This window comes from Vigna umbellata, chromosome 6 (assembly GCF_029865625.1).
Source record: "Vigna umbellata cultivar VRB3 chromosome 6, Vumbellata_1.0, whole genome shotgun sequence".
NCBI classification, from domain to species: Eukaryota; Viridiplantae; Streptophyta; class Magnoliopsida; order Fabales; family Fabaceae; genus Vigna; species Vigna umbellata.
This window is the reverse complement of record NC_142170.1, coordinates 21,597,473-21,622,939: the sequence shown is the minus strand read 5'-3', so window position 1 is coordinate 21,622,939 and position 25,467 is coordinate 21,597,473. Positions and strand designations below refer to the sequence as shown.

General features: G+C 32.3%; 5 protein-coding genes and 1 pseudogene across 6 annotated transcripts; 1 reads left to right on the top strand and 5 right to left on the bottom strand.

The window, feature by feature from the left end:
• Window positions 1-467: 467 nt before the first annotated feature.
• On the top strand, window positions 468-2,219 carry LOC148196971 (glutathione S-transferase U19-like). Its single transcript, XM_088092368.1, has 2 exons — window positions 468-889; window positions 1,719-2,219. Exons 1-2 carry the CDS (start codon window positions 575-577, stop codon window positions 2,052-2,054), a joined length of 651 nt encoding a protein of 216 aa, XP_087948494.1. The 5' UTR covers window positions 468-574; the 3' UTR covers window positions 2,055-2,219.
• A 3,773-nt stretch (window positions 2,220-5,992) lies between these two features.
• On the bottom strand, window positions 5,993-7,872 carry LOC148196970 (uncharacterized). The gene has a single exon (XM_088092645.1). It carries the CDS (start codon window positions 7,595-7,597, stop codon window positions 5,993-5,995), a length of 1,605 nt encoding a protein of 534 aa, XP_087948771.1. The 5' UTR covers window positions 7,598-7,872.
• A 1,522-nt stretch (window positions 7,873-9,394) lies between these two features.
• Window positions 9,395-11,274, bottom strand: LOC148196969 (uncharacterized). The gene has a single exon (XM_088092650.1). It carries the CDS (start codon window positions 10,997-10,999, stop codon window positions 9,395-9,397), a length of 1,605 nt encoding a protein of 534 aa, XP_087948776.1. The 5' UTR covers window positions 11,000-11,274.
• A 1,514-nt stretch (window positions 11,275-12,788) lies between these two features.
• On the bottom strand, window positions 12,789-15,050 carry LOC148196968 (large ribosomal subunit protein uL5). The gene is made up of 5 exons (XM_088093403.1): window positions 14,915-15,050; window positions 14,667-14,774; window positions 14,534-14,576; window positions 13,772-13,967; window positions 12,789-13,237 (listed from the first exon to the last, which is right to left on the bottom strand). The coding sequence occupies exons 1-5, from the start codon at window positions 14,915-14,917 to the stop codon at window positions 13,042-13,044; spliced, it is 546 nt and encodes a 181-aa protein (XP_087949529.1). The 5' UTR covers window positions 14,918-15,050; the 3' UTR covers window positions 12,789-13,041.
• Window positions 15,051-17,559: 2,509 nt separating this feature from the next.
• Window positions 17,560-18,988, bottom strand: LOC148196967 (uncharacterized). Of its 2 annotated transcripts, none has more exons than XM_088092581.1 (3): window positions 18,781-18,988; window positions 18,579-18,661; window positions 17,560-18,176 (listed from the first exon to the last, which is right to left on the bottom strand). In XM_088092581.1, the coding sequence occupies exons 1-3, from the start codon at window positions 18,913-18,915 to the stop codon at window positions 17,642-17,644; spliced, it is 753 nt and encodes a 250-aa protein (XP_087948707.1). In that variant the 5' UTR covers window positions 18,916-18,988; the 3' UTR covers window positions 17,560-17,641. The 2 variants fall into 2 exon arrangements, with proteins under 2 accessions (XP_087948707.1, XP_087948708.1); XM_088092582.1 differs by having other exon boundaries at window positions 18,579-18,658; window positions 18,781-18,987.
• Window positions 18,989-23,598: 4,610 nt separating this feature from the next.
• On the bottom strand, window positions 23,599-25,221 carry LOC124847100 (small ribosomal subunit protein uS5c-like; annotated as a pseudogene).
• Window positions 25,222-25,467: the final 246 nt, after the last annotated feature.

Here is a 25,467-nt window from a genome sequence, read left to right as displayed (position 1 = left end):
TAAAATGAAAATAATTAAAGAAACATACTTAAAAAAATTAAAAATGTAAAAATTTTAATTTTATACTGAATTAATATTTTTTAGTCAGATTCTATTTATGTTTTACTTGAGTTAAATTAATTGAGAACAAAATAAGTACAATATAACTTTATTTTACTTTGTTGAGCATAAATTTAAACAAATAAAAAATAAGAGTTTAAAAATGAGATAAGATTGATAAATAAATGAAAAATTATTCCTTCATCCATGACGACCTCTCTGAATGAATTTTAATAGTACACGCAACTATATATAAATATTTATATATATATATATATATATTATATATATGTTCCCGTGTCCGATTTTGAATGGCTTCGGCGGTGTCCAATAATTTAAACATGTGGAACTTTGAAATTAACGTGTTTGTGTAAAAGTCAAGATTTTAAAATAAAAACAAATAAATTCCAAAAGAATAAGAGATGCTTTTGAAATGAACATTATTATCTCAAAAAGAGCGTGTTATAATCTTATTTGGAGTTAAGCCACCAGATATTTCTTCTTCATTTTTTGTTTTCCTTGAAGCTGAAGCAGTATGGCAGACGACGTCGTTCTGCTAGATTTCTGGCCGAGTCCTTTTGGGATGAGAGTGAGGGTTGCACTTGCTGAAAAAGGTATAAAGTATGAGCGCAAAGAAGAGGATCTGAAGAACAAGAGTTCTTTACTCCTACGAATGAATCCGGTTCACAAGAAAATTCCGGTTCTTATCCACAACGGCAAACCCATCTGTGAATCTCTCATTATTGTTCAATACATTGACGATGTTTGGAATCACACAAATCCCTTGCTGCCTTCTGACCCTTACCAGAGAGCACAGGCAAGATTTTGGGCTGATTATGTTGACACTCAGGTACCCTTCCTCTCTTTCCTTTCATACTTTTAATTCCTTTAGTAAAATATTATTCTACGCATCTAAACTTTTTATATTCGTTTCATATTATTTTTCTTTATTTTTTACTTAAAAAAATATAAGACTTTACATTTTTTAAATCATTTTATTCTTATAAATCTGTAAAAATTATCATGATACCATTTTTTATTCCTTTTAATACATTTTTTATTTGATATTTTACTATTCGTGCCATTTATTAATCTTATAAATAAAGAAATAAATTTATATTATATAATTAATTTAAGTTTTATTAGTTATATTTTAAAATTCATTTTTTAACAATTTGTTTTTTTAGTATTAAATGAGTGATAAGTAAAGAAATTCTCTAAACAAATATATTGTTAAAACTTTCACATTAATTAGTTATAAAAACACTTTAAAGTATACAAACTAGAACAAATTTCATTTCACAAATTTATTGTATAGAATTATTATATATTTATAATCCATTACTTAATATAGATTCCTAAGTTATAATCTATTTTGACGAGATTTATTGTTTGTTTGATTTATTGTATCATTTGTTATCGATTTTTTTAAAAAATATATAATGTTTTACATTAGCTAATGATAAGGTCAATTAAAAATATATAAATAAATACAAATTTTATTTTATAAGTTAGTGTTATGAGATTGAATTAGATTTAAAATTTATTTTTTAACCTATATTATTTTGCTTTGAAAACATATGCAAGAAGATTTGATGATATTTAATCCATGTGTTTTGTGTAATTTGATTATATTTAACATAAATGTGTCCTTATACCAGTTATGACTTGTGAAATAGATAGTTAATACCTTAGACAAGATTTCGAAAGGAAAAGGAGAAGAAAGAGAAGTTGCAAAGAAAGGGTTGATAGAAGCCCTTAAATTGTTGGAGGAAGAAGTGGGAGATAAAAGTTATTTTGGAGGAGAAAATCTTGGTTTTGTGGACATAGCACTTGTCTCATTCTACCCTTGGATAAAATCCTTTGCAAGTTTTGTCACTCTTAACATAGATGCTGAGTGTCCTAAGTTGATTGCTTGGGCCAAGAGGTGCCTTCAAAAAGAAAGTGTTGCTAAGTCTCTTCCTGGTGAGCAGGTGATCAATGAGTTCACAACAAAGATCTTCGGCATTGAGTAGCTTCAAGCTTAGATCACACATTGAAAGTGTTGCTTATTTTTTAGCTTTCTATTAAGTAATATCTTTGCAATAAAAGGCATTTTGATGTGCCAAATTATTGTTTTATGTAAGAGTGCATATGTTTTACTGAAGACATTTTATATATGAGGTTAGATATTTAAGGGAGTTTTTCTTGTTATTAATAATATCACTTCACACAATCAAATTAATATTATTAAACTATTTCAATTTCAGTATTATTAAAATATTAACAAAAAATATTAGTATGAATAAATTATTATGAACTTCAAATTTTTTCAAAAATAAAATAACTTTAAATTTACAATAACTTTTGAAGTAAATAATTGTGAACATATAAATTAAATTACTCAACATTGTCTGATAATATTGATGTTCGCGTGATCAAAATAATAATATTAAATTATCAACTTCATTATTATTAAGATAAAAACAAAAAAAATATTAATATAAATAAGATAACTTAAATTCGCCAAAAGAATATTAAATTAATTATTAATAAGTTAGTTCTATAAATTTTATACAAAATATTTAGTCAAATATAAAAAGAATAAACGAAAAAAAATATAAATAAAATAGATAAAAAAATTAAAAAATAGTAAATGAAAGAAAAAAATGAAATTGCCAATAAGATATAAAGAGATAAAAAAACAATAATAAAGAAAATAGATTGATTTGACTACTTTTTCAAAATATAATTTACTACTCGTGATTTAAAGATTATTGTTCAATTAATTATTGTCTTTGATTTTTAAATTAATCGATGTGAAATCTCAATTAATTCATTGACATTCTCACTAATAACCAAAGTACAATCTCAATTAAAAATTAAAAGTGAAATTTTTTTATACTATTCATAATCAATTAAACTAAAGTATAGTCTGAATCAAATTTTACTATACCTAATGTAACATACCATTTTGGTGTCACTTGTAATTTAAAAACTCAACATTTGTTGATACCATTGCAAAAACAAACTTAAAAAAAAATTAACTGATCAAGAAACTTTATTTCTGAAAAAATAACATCAACAATTGATTGAGTTTATTACTAAATAAAAAGTTCAAATATTCCAATTACAATTTCAAAATTCCTAAAGATTCTCAGCTCTTCTCGATACTTCAACTAGCTCCAATGTCATCTCCTGTATAACAATACGAGTTATACGCTCATTGAGCCTTAGTCTTAAATCCCAAGTCAGAGAGTCGTGTGGTAATAGAGCATTGAGCGATGACTTTGTACTGTTGCGTGCAAGTCTTAAATTCCTAGTCAAATAGCCATGTGGTGATAGAGTGTTGACAATGACTTTGTATCGTTAAGCATCAATCTTAAATTTCAAGAGAGAGCCATGTGATGACAAAGCACTGAGTGATGGTTTGTACCACTAAGCACTAGTTAGTGTAGTGTTTTCGTTTGTTGTGAAATTCTAATTTTGATAGCTTTTGTTGGTTTTAGTTACTTATATGAGTTATTTATAATAATTGTAGTAATGATATGAGTTGTTATGATTTAAGGGATTTTATGAAAAAAAAAATCCTAGTTTTGTTGTTTTTCGTGTTTGTATTAATGTATGGATTCTAAAACGCAAAAGAAATTAATCTTGTGTGTAGTAGGATAAAATTTATTGATAATGACTCCATAGACTAGTGGAGATCACCACATGCGCATGTAGGGATGGCAATTTTACCCGCGGGCACGGGTACCCGCGGGTAAAATCCGTGGCGGGTAGTAACTATCCACGGATATTTACTACCCGTGGGTAACGGGTAGCGGGTATTTTAATACCTGCTTCTAAACGGATCGGGTACGGGTAGTATACTACCCGCCCCGCGGGTACCCATTACCTGCAAAAAATTAAAAAATAAATAATTTATATATTTTTAATTAAAGTTAATTAAAAATAAAATAAAATAATATTTTATTAGTTTAAATTTAATTAAAAATTAAATTTTAATTTACATTTAATTTAATTTATATTATATATATATATATATTTGTATTTTTATTTAAATTTTATTTTTAAAATGTATTAAATAATTTTTTTTATTTTTTGCGGGTATCTGCAGGTACCCGCGGGTATTTTTTAAACGGATACCTGACGGGTAGTGGATCGGGTAACATATACGATTTTATCCGACAGGTCAGGTTGCGGGTAGGTGTTAGAATCGCTGCAGCGGAATTATTAGCGTGGTAACAAACCAAGAGGGGGGGTGAATTGGTTATATTCTTTTATTATGCCTTTTTAATATTTTTCTCTTAATTTTTCTTACTGGGCGAATGATTAAATATAAATGACAGAGTAAGGGAAAGAGAAAAATTGCACAGGTGATTTTATCCTGGTTCAGATCACTAGGATCCTACGTCCAGTCGCTTATCTCAAACAAGATAAACCTTTTTCACTATCACAAAACAGTTACAAATATTAGTCACACAGAAAAAACAATTTGTAACAGTTTAGAAATTACCACCTCTCTTGAAACCACAAGAGATGAACTTACACCTCCTTTGAATCTTCACAAAGGATGATCACCTCCTTCGAATGCTTCACGAAGGATGATTCTCTTCCAGACACTTCCTCAGACACACCAAGGATGATCAAGCTATTCCTCTGTCACCGCAGTACCACTTCAGGACTTTGCAGACAAGAGTTTCCTTAGCTTCAGCAATTTCACAGAGTTCTCAAAAGAGTTCAGAGTACTAGAGCACAAGGGAAGAGTTATTTTTGAGATAAAGAGTGAGCCATTTTATAGACTCAGCCTAATACCCTTCCATTCTTCGAAAACGGGCCATCTAACGCATTTAATCGATTAACATAAATATTAATCGATTAATAATGAGTACAACGGCTAGTTTTTCAAATCTGAAACCCCCAACGGCTAGTTTTTCAAATCTGAAACCCCCAACGGCTAGTGTTAATTGATTATTCTCAGGAATAATCAATTAGCTAAATAAATCAAATATAAATTACAAGAATCAACCCTAATAGATATTTGAGCACTATTACATCAACTTTGATTATTATAAAAGCTTTATAAAATACAGAGATCTTCAATTTGTCTTTATGGATCTTGACTTGTGCAAATCTGTTCATCATCAAAACTTCATCTTTGATTTTTGCTAACATTCTCCCCCTTTTTGATGATGATCAAAAACTCCTTTGATTTAAAGCTTTTAGTAATAATCTGGATAAAACACAACTTATGGAAGAAAAAATGCATTAGTGAATAAGCACAAATAGCACAAATAGGCAAATAAGCTTTAAACATTTTCTCCCCCTTTTTGATCATAATTAAAAAGTTGTGTTTGATGTTCTCCTCCTAAGATAATACTCCCCCTTAATAAAAGCAAGTATGCATATGAGCTAAAAATATTTTAAATTTAAAGATTCATTCAAGCATGCACAAAAGGATATATAAAGCAAATATTTTTAGGATAAAGAACTTATAAAACATCATATATTGAACTATATAAGATAGGAATTTTAAAAAAAATGCAATCCTAAGATATTTCTAAAATTCCTAGATCTCTTCTAATGTTTACCCCTTTTGATATGCCTCCAACTTCGTAATGATAATCCTCTAGGTTGTTTCCACATTTTGTTTAGATCTTCATCTTGAGGATTGTCATCATTCTTCGCTTCATTTGTTGTCTTCTACAAATCTTCATCATTGCCTGCATGTAATTCAACTGACTCAAGAGGTTTTGCCTCAAGGTCTACAATTTCATCAAAGACAACATGCACACATAAAAAATTTTCCGATTGAAAACTATATATGCTTTGTATATTAGAAGATATCAAAAAATAGTTTCATCGGCCTTGGAATAAAATTTTCTTAAATTTTGATTAAAGAAATTCTAAATATTAAACAATAGGTACCCAACTACTTGTATGGGTCCTTTGGGTTAGATTTAAAAAAAAATCATTTTACAACCCAAGCATATCTACCACTTGGAACACCATAATGCTTAATTTTACATTTATTTGAAGTATGACCTTTTTTCATACAATAAAAGCATGATACAAAGTTTGTGTTCCTATAAGTTGTTCCTTTTTCTACCCATGTTCTACGGGTTCTATTATTATGTTTATTTTTAATTTTAGGAACATACTTATTTTTAACAACCTTATTTTCGTTATTTTTACTACATTCTCCTAAGGTTGTGTGTTCTAGTAGTTTCTTAAAATTTTCACAAGAAGCACATTCATCACTACTAGTAAATTTACCCTTTTCAAAAAATAAAACTTTATTTTTCAAATCTTTATTTTCTTCAAAAATATTTTCAAAGTCTAATTTCAAATTTTTATTTTCTTCAGAAATATTTTCAAAATTTAATTTTAAATTTTTGAAATCCTTTTTCAATTTCTTATGAGCTTTATCTAATTTTTCAGATTCTACTATTAAAGCAGCATAAGTTTCATGCAATTCATCTTCACTAATTTGACTATAATTATCAGAATCGCTAGATGTACTTACTTGGCTTCCAGCGTCGTCGTTCACCACTAGACAAATGTTTGCTTCTTCATCAGATTCGCTCAAATCGGAAATTGTTTCGTTGTCATCTTCCCATGCGATGTAGGCTTTCTTTTTCTTTATTTCTTCATTCTTCTTTTGATTTGGGCAGTCCGCTTTTAAGTGCCCCCTTTCTCCGCAACCGTAACATTTATACTGTGAGGAAGATCCTTGATTTTCTTTCTTTTCGAATTTTAATCTTCCTTTGTCTTTTGATTTCATGAACCTGTTGAGCCTTTTTATCATGAGTCTCAAATTTTCTTCATCTTCTGAATCTTCATCTTCCATTTTGCTCTTGCTCCTTTCCACCTCAGATTTCAAGGCTAGACTCTTTTTCTTAGTTTTTGCTTTTGCTTCTTCTTCATCTAGTCTTCCGAGGTCAAGTTCATGCTCTCTCAACTTTCCAAATAATGCCGCCATAGTCATGGTGTTGAGGTTTTGAGACTCCGAGATTGCAGTCACCTTAGGTTGCCACGACCTGTCTAAAGACTTCAAGATTTTAATGTTTAATTCATCAGTATCAAATGACTTACCTAGTCCAATGAGATGATTGACAATGTTGGTGAAGCGTTTTTGAACGTCTGAAATTGTTTCTCCTTGCTTCATCCGGAACATTTCATACTCTTGAATCAGGGAATTCTTTCTTGCCCTCTTTACGTCATCTGTTCCTTCATGTGTCACTCTGAGCACATCCCACATTTCTTGAGCAGTTTTGCAGACAGAAACCCTGTAGAACTCATCAACAGTCAATGCTGATGCAATAATATTCCGAGCTTTAACGTCATTCTGAAATCTTTTCTTTTCTTCAATGGTCCATTGACCACGGGGCTTTGGTTCCTGTATATTGTTAGTAGGAACAGAAGAACCAGACGCAATAACATCCCAAATTTCACAATCAATAGATTCAATAAATATTTGCATTCTTACCTTCCAGAATGCATAGTTCTCACCTGTGAATAGTGGGGGTCTATTGATTGATGCACCCTCTGCAAAGGTTTGATGTGATCCTGCCATTTGAATGACTATCAAAGCAAGCTCTGATACCAATTGTTAGAATCGCTGCAGCGGAATTATTAGCGTGGTAACAAACCAAGAGGGGGGGTGAATTGGTTATATTCTTTTATTATGCCTTTTTAATATTTTTCTCTTAATTTTTCTTACTGGGCGAATGATTAAATATAAATGACAGAGTAAGGGAAAGAGAAAAATTGCACAGGTGATTTTATCCTGGTTCAGATCACTAGGATCCTACGTCCAGTCGCTTATCTCAAACAAGATAAACCTTTTTCACTATCACAAAACAGTTACAAATATTAGTCACACAGAAAAAACAATTTGTAACAGTTTAGAAATTACCACCTCTCTTGAAACCACAAGAGATGAACTTACACCTCCTTTGAATCTTCACAAAGGATGATCACCTCCTTCGAATGCTTCACGAAGGATGATTCTCTTCCAGACACTTCCTCAGACACACCAAGGATGATCAAGCTATTCCTCTGTCACCGCAGTACCACTTCAGGACTTTGCAGACAAGAGTTTCCTTAGCTTCAGCAATTTCACAGAGTTCTCAAAAGAGTTCAGAGTACTAGAGCACAAGGGAAGAGTTATTTTTGAGATAAAGAGTGAGCCATTTTATAGACTCAGCCTAATACCCTTCCATTCTTCGAAAACGGGCCATCTAACGCATTTAATCGATTAACATAAATATTAATCGATTAATAATGAGTACAACGGCTAGTTTTTCAAATCTGAAACCCCCAACGGCTAGTTTTTCAAATCTGAAACCCCCAACGGCTAGTGTTAATTGATTATTCTCAGGAATAATCAATTAGCTAAATAAATCAAATATAAATTACAAGAATCAACCCTAATAGATATTTGAGCACTATTACATCAACTTTGATTATTATAAAAGCTTTATAAAATACAGAGATCTTCAATTTGTCTTTATGGATCTTGACTTGTGCAAATCTGTTCATCATCAAAACTTCATCTTTGATTTTTGCTAACATTCTCCCCCTTTTTGATGATGATCAAAAACTCCTTTGATTTAAAGCTTTTAGTAATAATCTGGATAAAACACAACTTATGGAAGAAAAAATGCATTAGTGAATAAGCACAAATAGCACAAATAGGCAAATAAGCTTTAAACATTTTCTCCCCCTTTTTGATCATAATTAAAAAGTTGTGTTTGATGTTCTCCTCCTAAGATAATACTCCCCCTTAATAAAAGCAAGTATGCATATGAGCTAAAAATATTTTAAATTTAAAGATTCATTCAAGCATGCACAAAAGGATATATAAAGCAAATATTTTTAGGATAAAGAACTTATAAAACATCATATATTGAACTATATAAGATAGGAATTTTAAAAAAAATGCAATCCTAAGATATTTCTAAAATTCCTAGATCTCTTCTAATGTTTACCCCTTTTGATATGCCTCCAACTTCGTAATGATAATCCTCTAGGTTGTTTCCACATTTTGTTTAGATCTTCATCTTGAGGATTGTCATCATTCTTCGCTTCATTTGTTGTCTTCTACAAATCTTCATCATTGCCTGCATGTAATTCAACTGACTCAAGAGGTTTTGCCTCAAGGTCTACAATTTCATCAAAGACAACATGCACACATAAAAAATTTTCCGATTGAAAACTATATATGCTTTGTATATTAGAAGATATCAAAAAATAGTTTCATCGGCCTTGGAATAAAATTTTCTTAAATTTTGATTAAAGAAATTCTAAATATTAAACAATAGGTACCCAACTACTTGTATGGGTCCTTTGGGTTAGATTTAAAAAAAAATCATTTTACAACCCAAGCATATCTACCACTTGGAACACCATAATGCTTAATTTTACATTTATTTGAAGTATGACCTTTTTTCATACAATAAAAGCATGATACAAAGTTTGTGTTCCTATAAGTTGTTCCTTTTTCTACCCATGTTCTACGGGTTCTATTATTATGTTTATTTTTAATTTTAGGAACATACTTATTTTTAACAACCTTATTTTCGTTATTTTTACTACATTCTCCTAAGGTTGTGTGTTCTAGTAGTTTCTTAAAATTTTCACAAGAAGCACATTCATCACTACTAGTAAATTTACCCTTTTCAAAAAATAAAACTTTATTTTTCAAATCTTTATTTTCTTCAAAAATATTTTCAAAGTCTAATTTCAAATTTTTATTTTCTTCAGAAATATTTTCAAAATTTAATTTTAAATTTTTGAAATCCTTTTTCAATTTCTTATGAGCTTTATCTAATTTTTCAGATTCTACTATTAAAGCAGCATAAGTTTCATGCAATTCATCTTCACTAATTTGACTATAATTATCAGAATCGCTAGATGTACTTACTTGGCTTCCAGCGTCGTCGTTCACCACTAGACAAATGTTTGCTTCTTCATCAGATTCGCTCAAATCGGAAATTGTTTCGTTGTCATCTTCCCATGCGATGTAGGCTTTCTTTTTCTTTATTTCTTCATTCTTCTTTTGATTTGGGCAGTCCGCTTTTAAGTGCCCCCTTTCTCCGCAACCGTAACATTTATACTGTGAGGAAGATCCTTGATTTTCTTTCTTTTCGAATTTTAATCTTCCTTTGTCTTTTGATTTCATGAACCTGTTGAGCCTTTTTATCATGAGTCTCAAATTTTCTTCATCTTCTGAATCTTCATCTTCCATTTTGCTCTTGCTCCTTTCCACCTCAGATTTCAAGGCTAGACTCTTTTTCTTAGTTTTTGCTTTTGCTTCTTCTTCATCTAGTCTTCCGAGGTCAAGTTCATGCTCTCTCAACTTTCCAAATAATGCCGCCATAGTCATGGTGTTGAGGTTTTGAGACTCCGAGATTGCAGTCACCTTAGGTTGCCACGACCTGTCTAAAGACTTCAAGATTTTAATGTTTAATTCATCAGTATCAAATGACTTACCTAGTCCAATGAGATGATTGACAATGTTGGTGAAGCGTTTTTGAACGTCTGAAATTGTTTCTCCTTGCTTCATCCGGAACATTTCATACTCTTGAATCAGGGAATTCTTTCTTGCCCTCTTTACGTCATCTGTTCCTTCATGTGTCACTCTGAGCACATCCCACATTTCTTGAGCAGTTTTGCAGACAGAAACCCTGTAGAACTCATCAACAGTCAATGCTGATGCAATAATATTCCGAGCTTTAACGTCATTCTGAAATCTTTTCTTTTCTTCAATGGTCCATTGACCACGGGGCTTTGGTTCCTGTATATTGTTAGTAGGAACAGAAGAACCAGACGCAATAACATCCCAAATTTCACAATCAATAGATTCAATAAATATTTGCATTCTTACCTTCCAGAATGCATAGTTCTCACCTGTGAATAGTGGGGGTCTATTGATTGATGCACCCTCTGCAAAGGTTTGATGTGATCCTGCCATTTGAATGACTATCAAAGCAAGCTCTGATACCAATTGTTAGAATCGCTGCAGCGGAATTATTAGCGTGGTAACAAACCAAGAGGGGGGGTGAATTGGTTATATTCTTTTATTATGCCTTTTTAATATTTTTCTCTTAATTTTTCTTACTGGGCGAATGATTAAATATAAATGACAGAGTAAGGGAAAGAGAAAAATTGCACAGGTGATTTTATCCTGGTTCAGATCACTAGGATCCTACGTCCAGTCGCTTATCTCAAACAAGATAAACCTTTTTCACTATCACAAAACAGTTACAAATATTAGTCACACAGAAAAAACAATTTGTAACAGTTTAGAAATTACCACCTCTCTTGAAACCACAAGAGATGAACTTACACCTCCTTTGAATCTTCACAAAGGATGATCACCTCCTTCGAATGCTTCACGAAGGATGATTCTCTTCCAGACACTTCCTCAGACACACCAAGGATGATCAAGCTATTCCTCTGTCACCGCAGTACCACTTCAGGACTTTGCAGACAAGAGTTTCCTTAGCTTCAGCAATTTCACAGAGTTCTCAAAAGAGTTCAGAGTACTAGAGCACAAGGGAAGAGTTATTTTTGAGATAAAGAGTGAGCCATTTTATAGACTCAGCCTAATACCCTTCCATTCTTCGAAAACGGGCCATCTAACGCATTTAATCGATTAACATAAATATTAATCGATTAATAATGAGTACAACGGCTAGTTTTTCAAATCTGAAACCCCCAACGGCTAGTTTTTCAAATCTGAAACCCCCAACGGCTAGTGTTAATTGATTATTCTCAGGAATAATCAATTAGCTAAATAAATCAAATATAAATTACAAGAATCAACCCTAATAGATATTTGAGCACTATTACATCAACTTTGATTATTATAAAAGCTTTATAAAATACAGAGATCTTCAATTTGTCTTTATGGATCTTGACTTGTGCAAATCTGTTCATCATCAAAACTTCATCTTTGATTTTTGCTAACAGTAGGCACTACCCGTGCCTGACCCGTTGCCATCCCTGTGCGCATGTCTTGAGTGAATATGAGATTAGTGTATATATCCAAATAATTAAGTTTGTAAGAGTTTTGGTTATATATTTCATATTACTTTGACTATTTGAGATGAATGACTTTGTTATGAAATATGTACCTTGTTATATTCATGTTTGTTTTCTTTTTTCTAATCAGTTTACCCTTTCTGATGTCTTCTTGCGTTTGTTGCTCTGTTTTTTCAATCATCACCATTATTAGGTGTTGTCTGAATATATACTTTATTTTATTTCGGTGGTTTGAACTATTATTTGGGGTGTGACAAATTTATTATATAAATTAAATGGAGTTCTCCGGCTACCAAACATACAAAATTATTTTGGACAACTAATTTTATTAGTATATAAGAAAATGTGAACACACCAACTGGGTTTTAAACTAGTCTAAACGTATGGTAACAAAATAAGTTATCATTTTCTCAAAAAGAAAAATAGTCCCTTTTATATCAGTTACAAAGCCTTTCAAACTACCTATCCCAGAATCACTCACTACTTACAATCTTCTTTGTAATTCATGTTTTAAATCATTCTTCAGAACAGCAAGTTCATAAATACGAAATAATTTCGAATAAAAATACTTTCAACAAAAACAATTTCTGGAAAACATGAAGTATTGGGAATGCAACAACATAGTTCTGTCACTTAGTACAAAATTTTTCCAGCGTCTATCAGTTATTGAATGCTGAGGTCGTGATTTCATTTAAATGGTTTCACTTGTCCGGAAATGCTGGAGAAAGACATCGCTTCATTTGCATACAAAATACAGAAACTAAATTGTTACAAAGCATAATTGCATAACGAGGGTTTCACAACTTCGCAATTAAAGTGTCATCTAACAATGCTAATACATGTGCTTCATCGCAAAATCTTAAATGAAAACATGGATTCAAAACCTGGCAAAAAATTAAGATCCTATCATAGAAAGATAGAACTATAGTTGACAAAACTGATAACACACACTCCTAAAGTGAACCCAAACTAAACAATTGCCTGAGACTTGTTAAGGATCACTCCCTCATATTTCACCTGGAACCACTTCATAGCATCGTCCTTTGTGACTCGGTGCTGAATTCCAACACGGGACTTGCACCTTCGGCGACGGCCAACACGGTAGCCAGGACGCTCCAAAACAACAAAGAAATCCATTCCATAAATACCGGTTGAAGGATCATACCTGAATCAGAATCAAATGTCAAGAACCAATAATTAGTGTGTAGATCGAAATATTCACAATCACCAAAGAAATTGAAAACACAATCTGACATATAAGGGGAAATGAACCAAAGTTAGTAGACAAAATCGCAAGTGAAGGAATCAGAAAATGAATAGTATGACAATGTCATTTTAAGACAGATCACAAACTGCAAAACCAGTTTATTAATTTCAGATAACATCTAAAATCTAATTAACAAACAACCAAGCTAATGTGAGTCCTGCTACCTCAAACATCAAGCAACACAATATCTTTAACCCAAGGACCTAATCAACAAAAACATAATTATAGAACACCCATATCTTTTAAGCAAGTTAACATTTGTTTGAAGTCATGTATGATATCGAAAATTGAGTATTCATATCACAACACAAAAACCAGATCATCAACTTCCCATCCCTTCAGCCCTAAAAACTCACACCTTAAAGTAAGTTAGCGTTGTTTCATTGTCAAGTTGAAACAGCATGAAAATCCAATACTCGTTTTTCAACTTACTTGATTCCCAAATCAATATGCTCTTGAATGCCAAAGCCAAAGCAGCCAGTATCGCTGAAGTTCCTTCTGAGAAGTTCATACTCCTTCACCTTCAAACCACTTTCCAAAAGTTGCATTGCCTTGTCACCTCTAACAGTGACATAACAAGCAATCTTCTCGTTTCTTCTAATCCCAAAGGAACGAACAGTGTACCTTGCTGTCAAAACCAACATGAGGAAAAAATTTCTCAGCAATCAAAACTGAGAGAAACACACATATCCTACATACAATAACCACTAATATTATACACTAGAAGTAAGGCAAAATTACAATTTAAAAAACTTCACAAGTTTGGTCTGTTGTGTTTGAAAAAAATAAATATTTAAATGAGCCTGTTTGGATACAAAACTAGAAGAGCTTCAGAACTTCTCTACAAGGATCTCAATAGAACTTCTCTACATTCCAAATAGGAGAGATCTCAAACAAACTTCTTCCAGCCATATACTCATGGATATCAGAATCCTCATCTTGAGTTGGTTCACAGACTTCTGAAGAATATCTGACATTTTAATGTTTTCATAAGAATGGGCTTCCGTAAATTGAAATTTTTTTGGGCATCCTTCAAAACCACTTCCCCAGTATTCTATGCTTTGAAAAACGATAAAAATCCAAAAATGATTAAATAAACTCAAAACCAGAGACTTCCACTGAACACAAATTTGAGATCTATGCCTAATAACAGTATTACCAAACGACCCATTAAAAAACTAATGGAGAACTAACCTTTGGAGAACACTGGGGTTTGTCCACTCAGTTGTTCCAACACCTGCAAGACCCAAAATAAAGAAATTCCACATCAAAAACCGATTTTTTTTTCCTTAAGAAAAAAGTGGAAGCAATGTGGAAAGAAGTGAACCTTTGCAGCTCTGGTGAGGCGATCTCCACTCTCGCCAACAGAAATATTGAGGACGAGCTTCTGTACCTTTATCTCCCTCATAGGGTTCGAGAGTTTCTTCTCTGAAGCCTGAAGTTCCGTTCATTCCAATTCAAAAGGTAAAAAAAAAAGGTAAATAACACTCGAATTTTAGATAAATAACATTCAAATCTGAGAAACAGTGAATTTGATTTTGAAAGAAGAGAAATGAAAACCTAAAAAGGGTTTACCATTGTTGGAGGCTACTAGGGTGCACCGTTGCGGCGGCAGATGGAAGGGAAGAATTAATAATAACAAAACCGTCCAAACAGAAGGACTTGTGTGAGGTGTGAATATAAAAGGAGAATCAGAAAACGACGACGTTACTCAGTCCATATGCAAAGTGTTAATTTGGGTCAGACGGACCCATTTTGGACTCAATTAAAAGGCCCAACCAATTTTTCGATTCAAATTACAAATCGCCCATGCTATTCACACTCATTTTTTATTCTTTGCATCTTCTAATTTTTCATAATTTTTTTAGAAAATGTCTTCTACACAAAAACTTTGATTTATGCACCTTAATAACTTTTTAGTTGTATAAATAATTTTTTATATAAAATATACATTAATGTATTTTATTTTATCAATTAAACTTTTACTTGCTTTAAATAACTGATATATATATATATATATATATATATATATATATATATATATATATATATATATATATATATATATATATATATATAAATAAGTTGATATTTTAACTAAATTGGATATTTTATGTTTGTTTCACAGCGTGAGCTCTTGCTTCCGTTGTGTTATCATACATTTATGTCTACGAAATGAATAGAAGGTAACATCAGTTTGCATTTACTCACTACTCAAAAACACCTTAGAAATCTTAATCCGTGGGTTATTTATTTTATAAAATCAATTTAAATAGATACACTTAATTAAAAATGTAGTTTAAATTTAATTTTTATTAGTCTTAAATATATTAAATTTATAAAATAAATCAATAATAACAATAATAAACTAATATATATTTTGATTTTTCAAATAATAAAATATTTTAATAAAAACCTTGAACTTAAATTTTAATAAATAAACCTTAAAAGAAACATGACAAAATAAGTTTAAGAACGATAATTCTTAAAGAAAAAGAACGAGAGAAACAATCTGAACTTTTTTATTGCTCTTGTTTTGTTCTACAAAATTACTTTTACGTTTACAACAAAAGTTATTGTTAATAATAGCTTAAAGTTGTAAAAGTTCACCGTAATAAAAACCTAAAAAATTTTATTCATCAAGATTTTTCATAAAAATAAATAAACAAATGTGGGTTAATAACCTTACAAGAAAATATTATATTATTAACGAAATTTTATCGGTAAAGAAAATATGTTAGTAAAAAAACTTTATCTATGAAAAACAATTCATCAATAAAATTGAACTTACACCAAGAAAAATTATTAGTGGATTTTAATTATTGACAAATATTTTGTTGGTAAAAACTATTGGTTTTATGTAATTTTTATTACACTAATAGATATTTCTGTTAATAAAATGAGAAGAGGAGAAGAAAGAAAAAAGAAGAAGAAAGAGATGGTGACAATAACAACGACAAAGGTGGTAATGACGACAATGTTGAAAACACCAACGACGACAATGATAAAGGAGGAGGGGGAGAAGTCAAAGGTGGTGGACCTAATAATAGCAACATGGAGGAGGAGGAGGAAGAAGAAAAAGAAGAAGAAGAAGAAGAAAGGAAAAGGAGGAGGATGAGCGAAAAGACAAAATCGTGATATTTATTGACAAATTTAACTGATGAAAAACATTCAACAATATTGACGACCATAAATTCGCTCTTAATTACTAATAGATGAGAAAATTTATCAATAAAATTTATCGACAAGCATTTTATTGTTAGTCGTCATAAATAGTGGGAATATGATAAGTGTACAATTGTTTTGCTATAATCTTTTATTGCATAAAGAAAACACCAATTTCCATATGTTTGGTATGATTGTGAAATATTGAATTATGAACAATATATTGTGAATTCAATTATGACTTGGCTCAAGTGACTTTTACCATGAGACAACCGATGCACCTTGCAATAATCTCTCCCTCCTTTTGTCCTTCTAAGAATCAAACTCTTCAATTGTGAATTGACCCATGTGGTCTATGCAATAGGATAATTGATGCCCTAGCAACAATTTCTCTCTCAAAAATTGCCTCCCTTGATAATTAAACTCTTGACCTTGGCTTTGGTATGCTCTTAAGTAAAAAGAGTTGCGCTTTCACTATCAACTGTAGTATTTGTTAAAATAATAAATGCTCAATCCAACAATTTATATCAAGCTTATGGTTCATCTTGGTGTATGGGTGGAGAATTTAGGTTGTGGATTCCTTCTATAAAAAGTCTTTTGGTATGTGTTTCAAACAAGCGGATGGTACATGTAAAATTCAGGATCGAAAAGGAAAATACCAAAGTTGAAGAGACCTAATCTTGAAGAAGAGACTATTAAGAATTCAAGTGTTATTTTGAATCCTACGTTGTAGAGATAACAATGTTGAGCAACATATAAAGAAAACCCTTAAATCTAAGTCTTAAAATTTTGGTCAAGACATAGTGTCAAATCTCTTATATGATGTTGACTTATGTCTCGTTAATGTTAGAACTTCCTAGAAACAATTCATGTGGTTTCATTGAGTTGTAATTACTTAATCAATAAATTCTTTCAATGTTAATTCGTTCAAATCAACCAAAAGTACTATATACATGGATCAAGTAGTGAAAAACAAATTTGCGTGATTTCGTGTATCTCATCTCTAACTCATAAGTTCTACCTATCAAAATTCATAGTATATATGTTCTGCCAAAGAAGAGAAAACATATCCATATATTATGGAACGGCAAGCCAATTTTCCAACTGTAGCATAAGCTTATATAAGTGTACATTAAGTCATATGCCGAACTGAAAAGCTTCTTCCATGTCCCTAAAAACTGATAAAAGCTCTCCATTAAATAGGTTGCTAGATTCCAAAGTGGTCCAGTTATTGTTGCTGAAGGATGAAGGGTTCCCACATCCCATCTCACAAATCACACGCCTACAAACTGGGCACTGGCCCTTAGTTGTTAGCCACGGCACTATGCAATCCTCATGAAACATGTGCTTGCATGGAGTAAGCATCACCTCTTCACCAGTCTTAAAATCTTCCAAGCAAATAGCACACCTCTTACCATCTTCATCCTTTTCCTTCTTCTCTTTCAAATGTTTTTCTTCAGCATTGTTTCTGTAATATAAGTTCAGCTTCCTAGCATACACTACTTTCTCAAGCTTGCTCAAAACTGTTGATTTGGAAATTTCTACCGCTGGGGCAGCTTGTGTGCTTGTTTGGAATGTATATCTTGAAGGTGGCTGAAGGAAAATATCTCTCAGCCTTCCCATATGCTCATTCTGAATAATTTGTTGTCTTCTAGGTGCTGCTGATGGAAAACTGCAAATTATTCAAATATTAACTAAGTTTTTCTACCACCCCTTGAACCAGAAAAATTGCAAAGTTCATTCAACTAAATAGCATATCGTGGGTGGAGGGGAGGTTGCTTTATGGAATTCAAATCATAGTGCTCATTACCTAAAAATAAGCTCTTGGGATCTTCCTTTTCCATTTTTGTGATTGATTGTTAATTCATTTAGCAGTTGAAAAAATTGTAGAACCCTGATTTTGTGGGAAATATTTCTGACAAGACCTTTTCTCAAGGTTTACATTAACTCTAATACTTCGGTGAAATTTATGGTACATGCATCCATATATGTCAATCATCAAAACACTTTATCATTCATTGAACATATTTGTGAAGTCTAAACACAAGCAAATTAGTTTGTGATTCGGCCTTACTAAGGTATGTGGTGGAATCCTACAGGATGTATGCATGCCCAAACCCGTTGTCGAGGTAATACATCGGAAGTTCTTTCATCCTGCTAATATTATGAACCGAGATTAGGTACAATCTATCAACATAAATTTAATTTGTTTTTTCCTTCTTCAGTCATCAAGTTCTAGAATCCTTGAGATTAAAATAAGAACAGAATAAACTTACGGTGGCTTGAGTAGAGTTAGATCTGTAAAACACAGGCACTTCATTGGATTCATGATGATTGTAAGTGTGGCCATCATAGGATCTAAAACCTCCTTGCCGTTGCAGATGTGTGAAGTTGGGCCTGTGGTGGCTCATGATTTCACCTTCCGCTTCAATGGACCATGCAAAGTACTTTTCTTTATTTCGGGAGCAAATATAGCTTCATGTGTCAACTTGGGAAATTCATATATTCATATGGGTGAAAGCAAGAATATATGCTTGCTGATGATGCTGTCACTTCTACTCTTACTTTTTGAGTTCCTTGGTTTTATATTCTGATTCAAAGCCTGCTTACTCAAAGATAAAGGAAAAGAAATCATGGGGAATCGTATTCTCATGTGTTGATAGATGCTTTATTAATCAATATCACGCTTATTGGAAAGTATCACGAAGACTCAAACGCCTCTAATAAAAGGAATAAAATAAGAGGTTACATCGCTTTGGAATTTTTGGATATTAGACATAAGGAATGTATCAAGATTATGGATTGTATTAAAGTGTAATATATATTTTAAAAGAATATAGAAAAGTTTAAGATAGAAGTATTAGAGTGTAATGAAAATCCTAGAACAATAAAGAAGTCTATAGGAGGAAAAATCCATAACATTTTATATAGGTATAAATTTAGAATATTTATATAGTTTTTATCTAAAATTTTCTAAACTAACATGTAAGTAAGATGGGTCTATAAATATCCATGTGCATTATCATTTTAAGTATGATAACAACATACATGGAATTACAAAATATATACTACTTCCAACTACTACGTATTTTCATATTTTAATATTTCCACATTTCTTCTAAACCATCAACTATTCCTTTCACAATCTTAAAATATTATCAGTGGCACTAGAGCTACATTCGGTCATTTACTGAGTGTATCTAAACTTTTCAACTACTTAAAAAAAAACTATAACTCCATTCTATAGTACTTCTAAAATATTTTCTCAACCCATGACTACTACTAATCAAACATCATCAACTTATTACCTATTTCTACATGAGACAATTATGATTTTTTGAGTGTCAAAATGAAGACATTCTTTCGCTCTCCAAATTTATGAGACATTATAAAAAACATATTCACTATTCCAAAAGACACTTTTACTCTTATTGTAGCTGATGAATCACTATTTTGTACTATTCATTTAGCTTTTCGCACCATATTGTATTAGTGAATTGTGTTTAATTCTTCATTATTATCTCATTTTCACTATTTGGGCTTAATTAGACTAATAATTCTCATTTTAATTAATTTGAGTTATTTGGTCATAATTATTCCAATTATTATTTGCAAGACAATTTTGGAATCATATTTTGGGACAAGAAGAGCTTGGTCACATTAACATTATAGTTTAATTTCGTTCTAAATTCATTTATAATGTAATTGGGTCAAACTTTATGACTTTATATCCATTTTTGGTGAACATTTTGTAAGAAGCCCATATAAAGGGCTTTTTCGTCTTTTTCCCTTTTAAAAATCCCAAATGAGATTTGGGAAAGGTTCTCTCCCCTCATTTTCGTTTTTCTCCTTTAGGTTTTGGAGCTTTGGTTCGTTTTCTAGCCCTCCCCCCTTTGGGGGTTTAGGTTCTCTCTTTCCCTTTCTTTGTAATGAATCATTTACGTTTCCAAGTGTAAATTTAATTTCTTTTCTTGCTTCCATTTACGTTTCCAATTTTTGTTTTCCATGCAATTTTGTTTTGCCCAATTCATATGCGTTTTCGATTCGTTTTGCTGCTGCTGTTACATTTATGAGATTTAATTCCATTTCATTTTTCTATTTTAATCTCGCTTTAATGGTAGCTTAAGTGTGCTTGGTTGGTCATTAACAAAATTGCATCGTTTCCTTGAGATTTCTGAGTTGGAATTGTGATTTTGCTGCTCTAATTTGGCTCAACATTCAATCTGTTTTGTGCTTGTGATTGGTTATACGCTTAGTTGGGTGTTTAATCTCCGCTTAGTTGATTGGACTGTATGGTGCAAAATTGATTGAATTTGTGCATTGCATTCACTTCGTTTGCAATTATGAAAGCATGGTTATTCTTCGCTTAGTTGGCTAGCTTGTATTGGATTAGGGGTTAAAGTAGTGTTTAATTGTTGTTAGTCTGTGATTGGAAGCATTGTAATTGAGCTAGTGGCCAATTGTTTTGAATTAGTGTTTAAATTTGAGTTTTAATTTGGTTCATTTCCATTCACAAAACTGTCCAAAAACACCTCCCACCAAGTGTTCGATCTAATGACTGAACCAATATTTGGTCCTTGAGAGACGACCTACACTACAAAAAAGAAGGGCATTACCGAAGGCCAGGAGCCCTCGGAAACAGCCCAAAACCGTCGGTAAAAGGTAATTACAGACGGCTTATCGACGGCCAAAGAGCCCTCGGTAAATCCCTTGTCGCTAACATTTACCGAGGGCTTCCGCCCTTCGGTAATTATCGAGGGCCAAAAGCCTTCGGTAATAACCTAAGGGCGTTCTCAACCTTGTCCTGTCATGCACCACTGGACTTTGCATTTGGAAACATAAACCTGCACATGCCAACCTAGAATCGAAAATTGGAGCAAACATTTATACATAGTCACAATCTCAACATTTATACATAGTCCAACAACAAACTTTAACAACAATAATACCTACTTGACATAAAACAATATCTCCAAAAGCTATAAACTACTCAATCAGATTAACAAATGTCAAATAGCCAAGGATTTTTATGCAGAATATACCATCAAAACAACCAGATTTTTATGCAGGTTATACAGCAAAATAGTAAGGTATTTTTGCAGAATTTTACACCAAAACAGCAAAGATTTTATGCAGAATTTACAGCAATACAACAAAGCTTTTCTGCAGAATTTTGTAACTAAGACATCAAATGTTTTTTGCAGAGTTTTATAACTAAAACAAGAAGGTTTTCTGCAGAGTTTTATAATTAAAACAACAAGGTTTTCTGCAGAGTTTTATAACTAAAACAATAAGGTTTTCTGCATATATTGACTCCAATTCAGCAATTAAGATCATATTCCCATTTAGCAAACAGATAAGTGCAGTGCAAAAATCATTTACTTCAATGTTATATCAATTTTTCATGCCTATTTAAACCATTTCTCATGCTTTTCCACATTCTTTTTATATCAATAATACTTATGCTTGCTTAACATAACACTTACTTTATCCTTTTCATTATATGTTAACTTGATTCCATACAATTAACTTAGCTTAGATATTATACGTGATCAACATAACATACCTATCTTTGCTTTGACCGAAAGTTATACTTAGTAATTCATACCAACTTAAATACCATAGAAAGTAATGAGCCACATATCAAACTCTTAAGTATGTGAAATAATCACACCCTAGACAATCAAGATTCAATCATTAACCATAAACTACCAACAAGATGTTGTAACATTATATAATTCCATTCAAATACATACATACATACATACATATATATATATATATATATATATATATATATATATATATATATATATATAAAGCAATCTTTTCAGTAATTATACATTCACACCAAGCAAATGAAATTTTATTAACTTCCATAGAACTTAGTCAATCAAATGTAAAATGAGTTACAGTGAAACAGTTTACTATGTTAACAATCAAATTCCAGATTTCATCAAAAGAACTCAATTAATTCACCCTTACACTACATTTTAACAAAACACACAATTATTTCCCCAAAAGAACTCAATTATTTCCCCAAAAGTAATTAATATTATACTTGCAAAAAAGTGATTTAGCCAGTAAGCCAACTAATGTACAATCTTTGAATTCAAATTCACCAGTACTCTATATGCTTTAAACACTTGTTCTATTAACAATCCTAATAAACATAGAGCATAAAAGGTCTAATTACTTTAACTTCCTAACCAACAAAATCATGCGTATAGATACACAAATTCTCAATGAAAGGGAATTTAGTTATTTTACCTTTGTGGTCAAGAAAGACCAAATAAAACTTGGAGCCAGATAATGCCATATAGTGCAACTCCTATTCTTTGATGACTATTGTTGAAATTTTTTATGGACATGATTGCTCCAACTGTGGCAAGCAGCACAACAATCATCTACTGAATAGAAATTCAAAAGTATATATATCATGTTAAAAAGGAAAATGGCATCAGTGAAAGAAATACTTTAGACATAAAAGGTTATTTAATAAAATGCCTTTCTCGTCCTCAAAGTATCCACATATGTCTTTTTTCAATAAACTAGGAGGTAATCACCAATGCATAATCTCATTAGCTACTAACAAGCTTTAGGGTAAAAAATGAACTAAAATTCGGAATCTAACAGTAAATCAATGCTACAACTAATCATATAACACTCAAGTGTTGGAGACTACATTTAATAGACTATAAAATATTCTATGCCCTATGCAAAGTCACATGAAAAGGTTTACTCCTTAGTATCTTTGAAACAAACACTTATTTGTTAGAAATGCTTATAAATAACATTTAAAAACGAAATATGACTAAAAACTTATTTTAAACGTTATGAAGTCTGCAACATGTTCAGCAAAGAGATTGTTTCTCAATATATATATATATATATATATATATATATATATATATATATATATATATATAAAGTTAAAACTATAATATACAAATTTAGTTCCGAAGTATGTTTGTTATTTCTCTTGAAAAACTAAATGATCACTAGTAAAGTTTAGTCCAGTGGTAATTCTCTTGAAAAAAACTAATGTACAATGAGTACATGGTTAAAATCATTTTTTGACTCGAGTAAGATAATCATCCACTTTCTGTGATATAGCATTCTCAAAGTAAACCAGAACCAAGTACAAGAACTTAAGGCACAATACATGGTTGAGGTCATTGTTTCGTGTGATATAAAAGCATTTTAAAGTTAACTAGCTAGATTATAAATGGATGAGTAATTTAAAAGTTATTAGACAACTACTGTTTTCATACACGACTTCCATGGTGATACAGGTAATACTAATACATTACATGGACAGTGTAGTGACTTAGACTGCCTCGCTGGTTTATAGTAGTTAATATAAATTATAGTACACATAAAAATAGGTGACTTCTAGCATAAAAAATGAAACTTTAACCAAGAACACAAGAATTATACTGCTTAACTGATTTGAAATTCTCCACTGGCATGAACTTCCTTCACCCTCTTGTAATATTCATTTTCTTCATCCTCCTCTTCCTCCACATCTTCTTCCCCTTCCTCTTCTTCACCGTCCCAGCCAAAACCTTTGACAGGCCGAGAAACCGGAGGAGGGTCCCTTGCTTCTCCCACAATTTTCATTATCTCCTCCACACTTTGAACAGAAAAACTTGGGTTGCCTCTCTGGTAATAGACAGCTTGAGCTGATTCAGTTAGCTCTCTTGGAAGATTTCTGTTCAAATTGTACAAGTCTAAATTTTGCATTGTCCCGGATCTCTGACAAACCAATGCATAATCTCATTAGCTACTAACAAGCTTTAGGGTAAAAAATGAACTAAAATTCGGAATCTAACAGTAAATCAATGCTACAACTAACCTTATATTCTTTGGTTCGTGAAGGGCTGCTTGTAATTTTCGGGTGCTCTTGGGATGAACCAACAAGGGGAAACATGATGAATACAAGAGAAGCAAACTGAAACTCAATCTCAATCTTAATCTCAGTATCCAATTCCAGAAGATACAAGGAAGCAAAAGAACTATAACATTCTAAGCAGAAACTGAGTGTGTACCTGTGGGGAAAAGTGGAGTACTTAGTCATTGGCACCTTCACGATGTTCCTCCTGGCATTGGAGGCGGACTTTTGAACGGCGGCGAAGACTTCTGAACGGCGGCGACGGCGGCAACTGCTTCCCTCCCTTAACAACTTTCGTCACCCTTCTCACCTGGACCATCCTATCTTCGAACCTGTCGCGGACCTTCTCCTTCTTCGTGTTAGACCCAAACCCCGTGTCCTGCTTCACCAGGGCGTCCGTTTCGAAGACGTCATTCCCGAGCACGGAAATGCCGCTGAAGGTGGGGCCGTAGAGCTCCTCGTAGGCTGCGGCGATCTCGTCCTCCGTCTTGAGGGGGCCATCGTCGAAGGAGGGAGGGGCGACAAATCCCTCCGCAGGCTCCGGGGGGTTGAAGTCAATGTCTTCCAATGAGTTGACGTTGTTGGAGGTGTCGATGTCATCGGAGGGTTTGCATTTGGCGTAGAGGAGGGAGGGGTGGTGTTGGGGTTTGGCGAAGAGGAGGGAGACGGTGTTCGGCGGTGAGGGGAGAAGAGAGAAGCGGGAAGAAGCGGGAATTGCGAAAAAATGGCCACCGTTGAGATTGGGGTCGAGAGGTTTTGGGAGGGAGAAGATTTCACAATACTGAATTTGGGAGAATGGGATAGCGAAATCCCAAATTCTCATTTCACTCAATTGAACCTTTTACCGAAGGGCGTATTCCTTCGGTACTGTCACTGCCTTACCGAAGGATAAAAGACCGTCGGTATTAATCCTTCGGTAATAAACATATTTCTTGTAGTGCTAGGAGTCACTTCCTAGTATTATACTGCACTTAATTGCATATTAAATACTCATGGTTTTCCACCTAAAAAGCTCATAGGATTTGTCCAATTCCGACTCTGTGAGTAAAACACTATTCACACACTATTC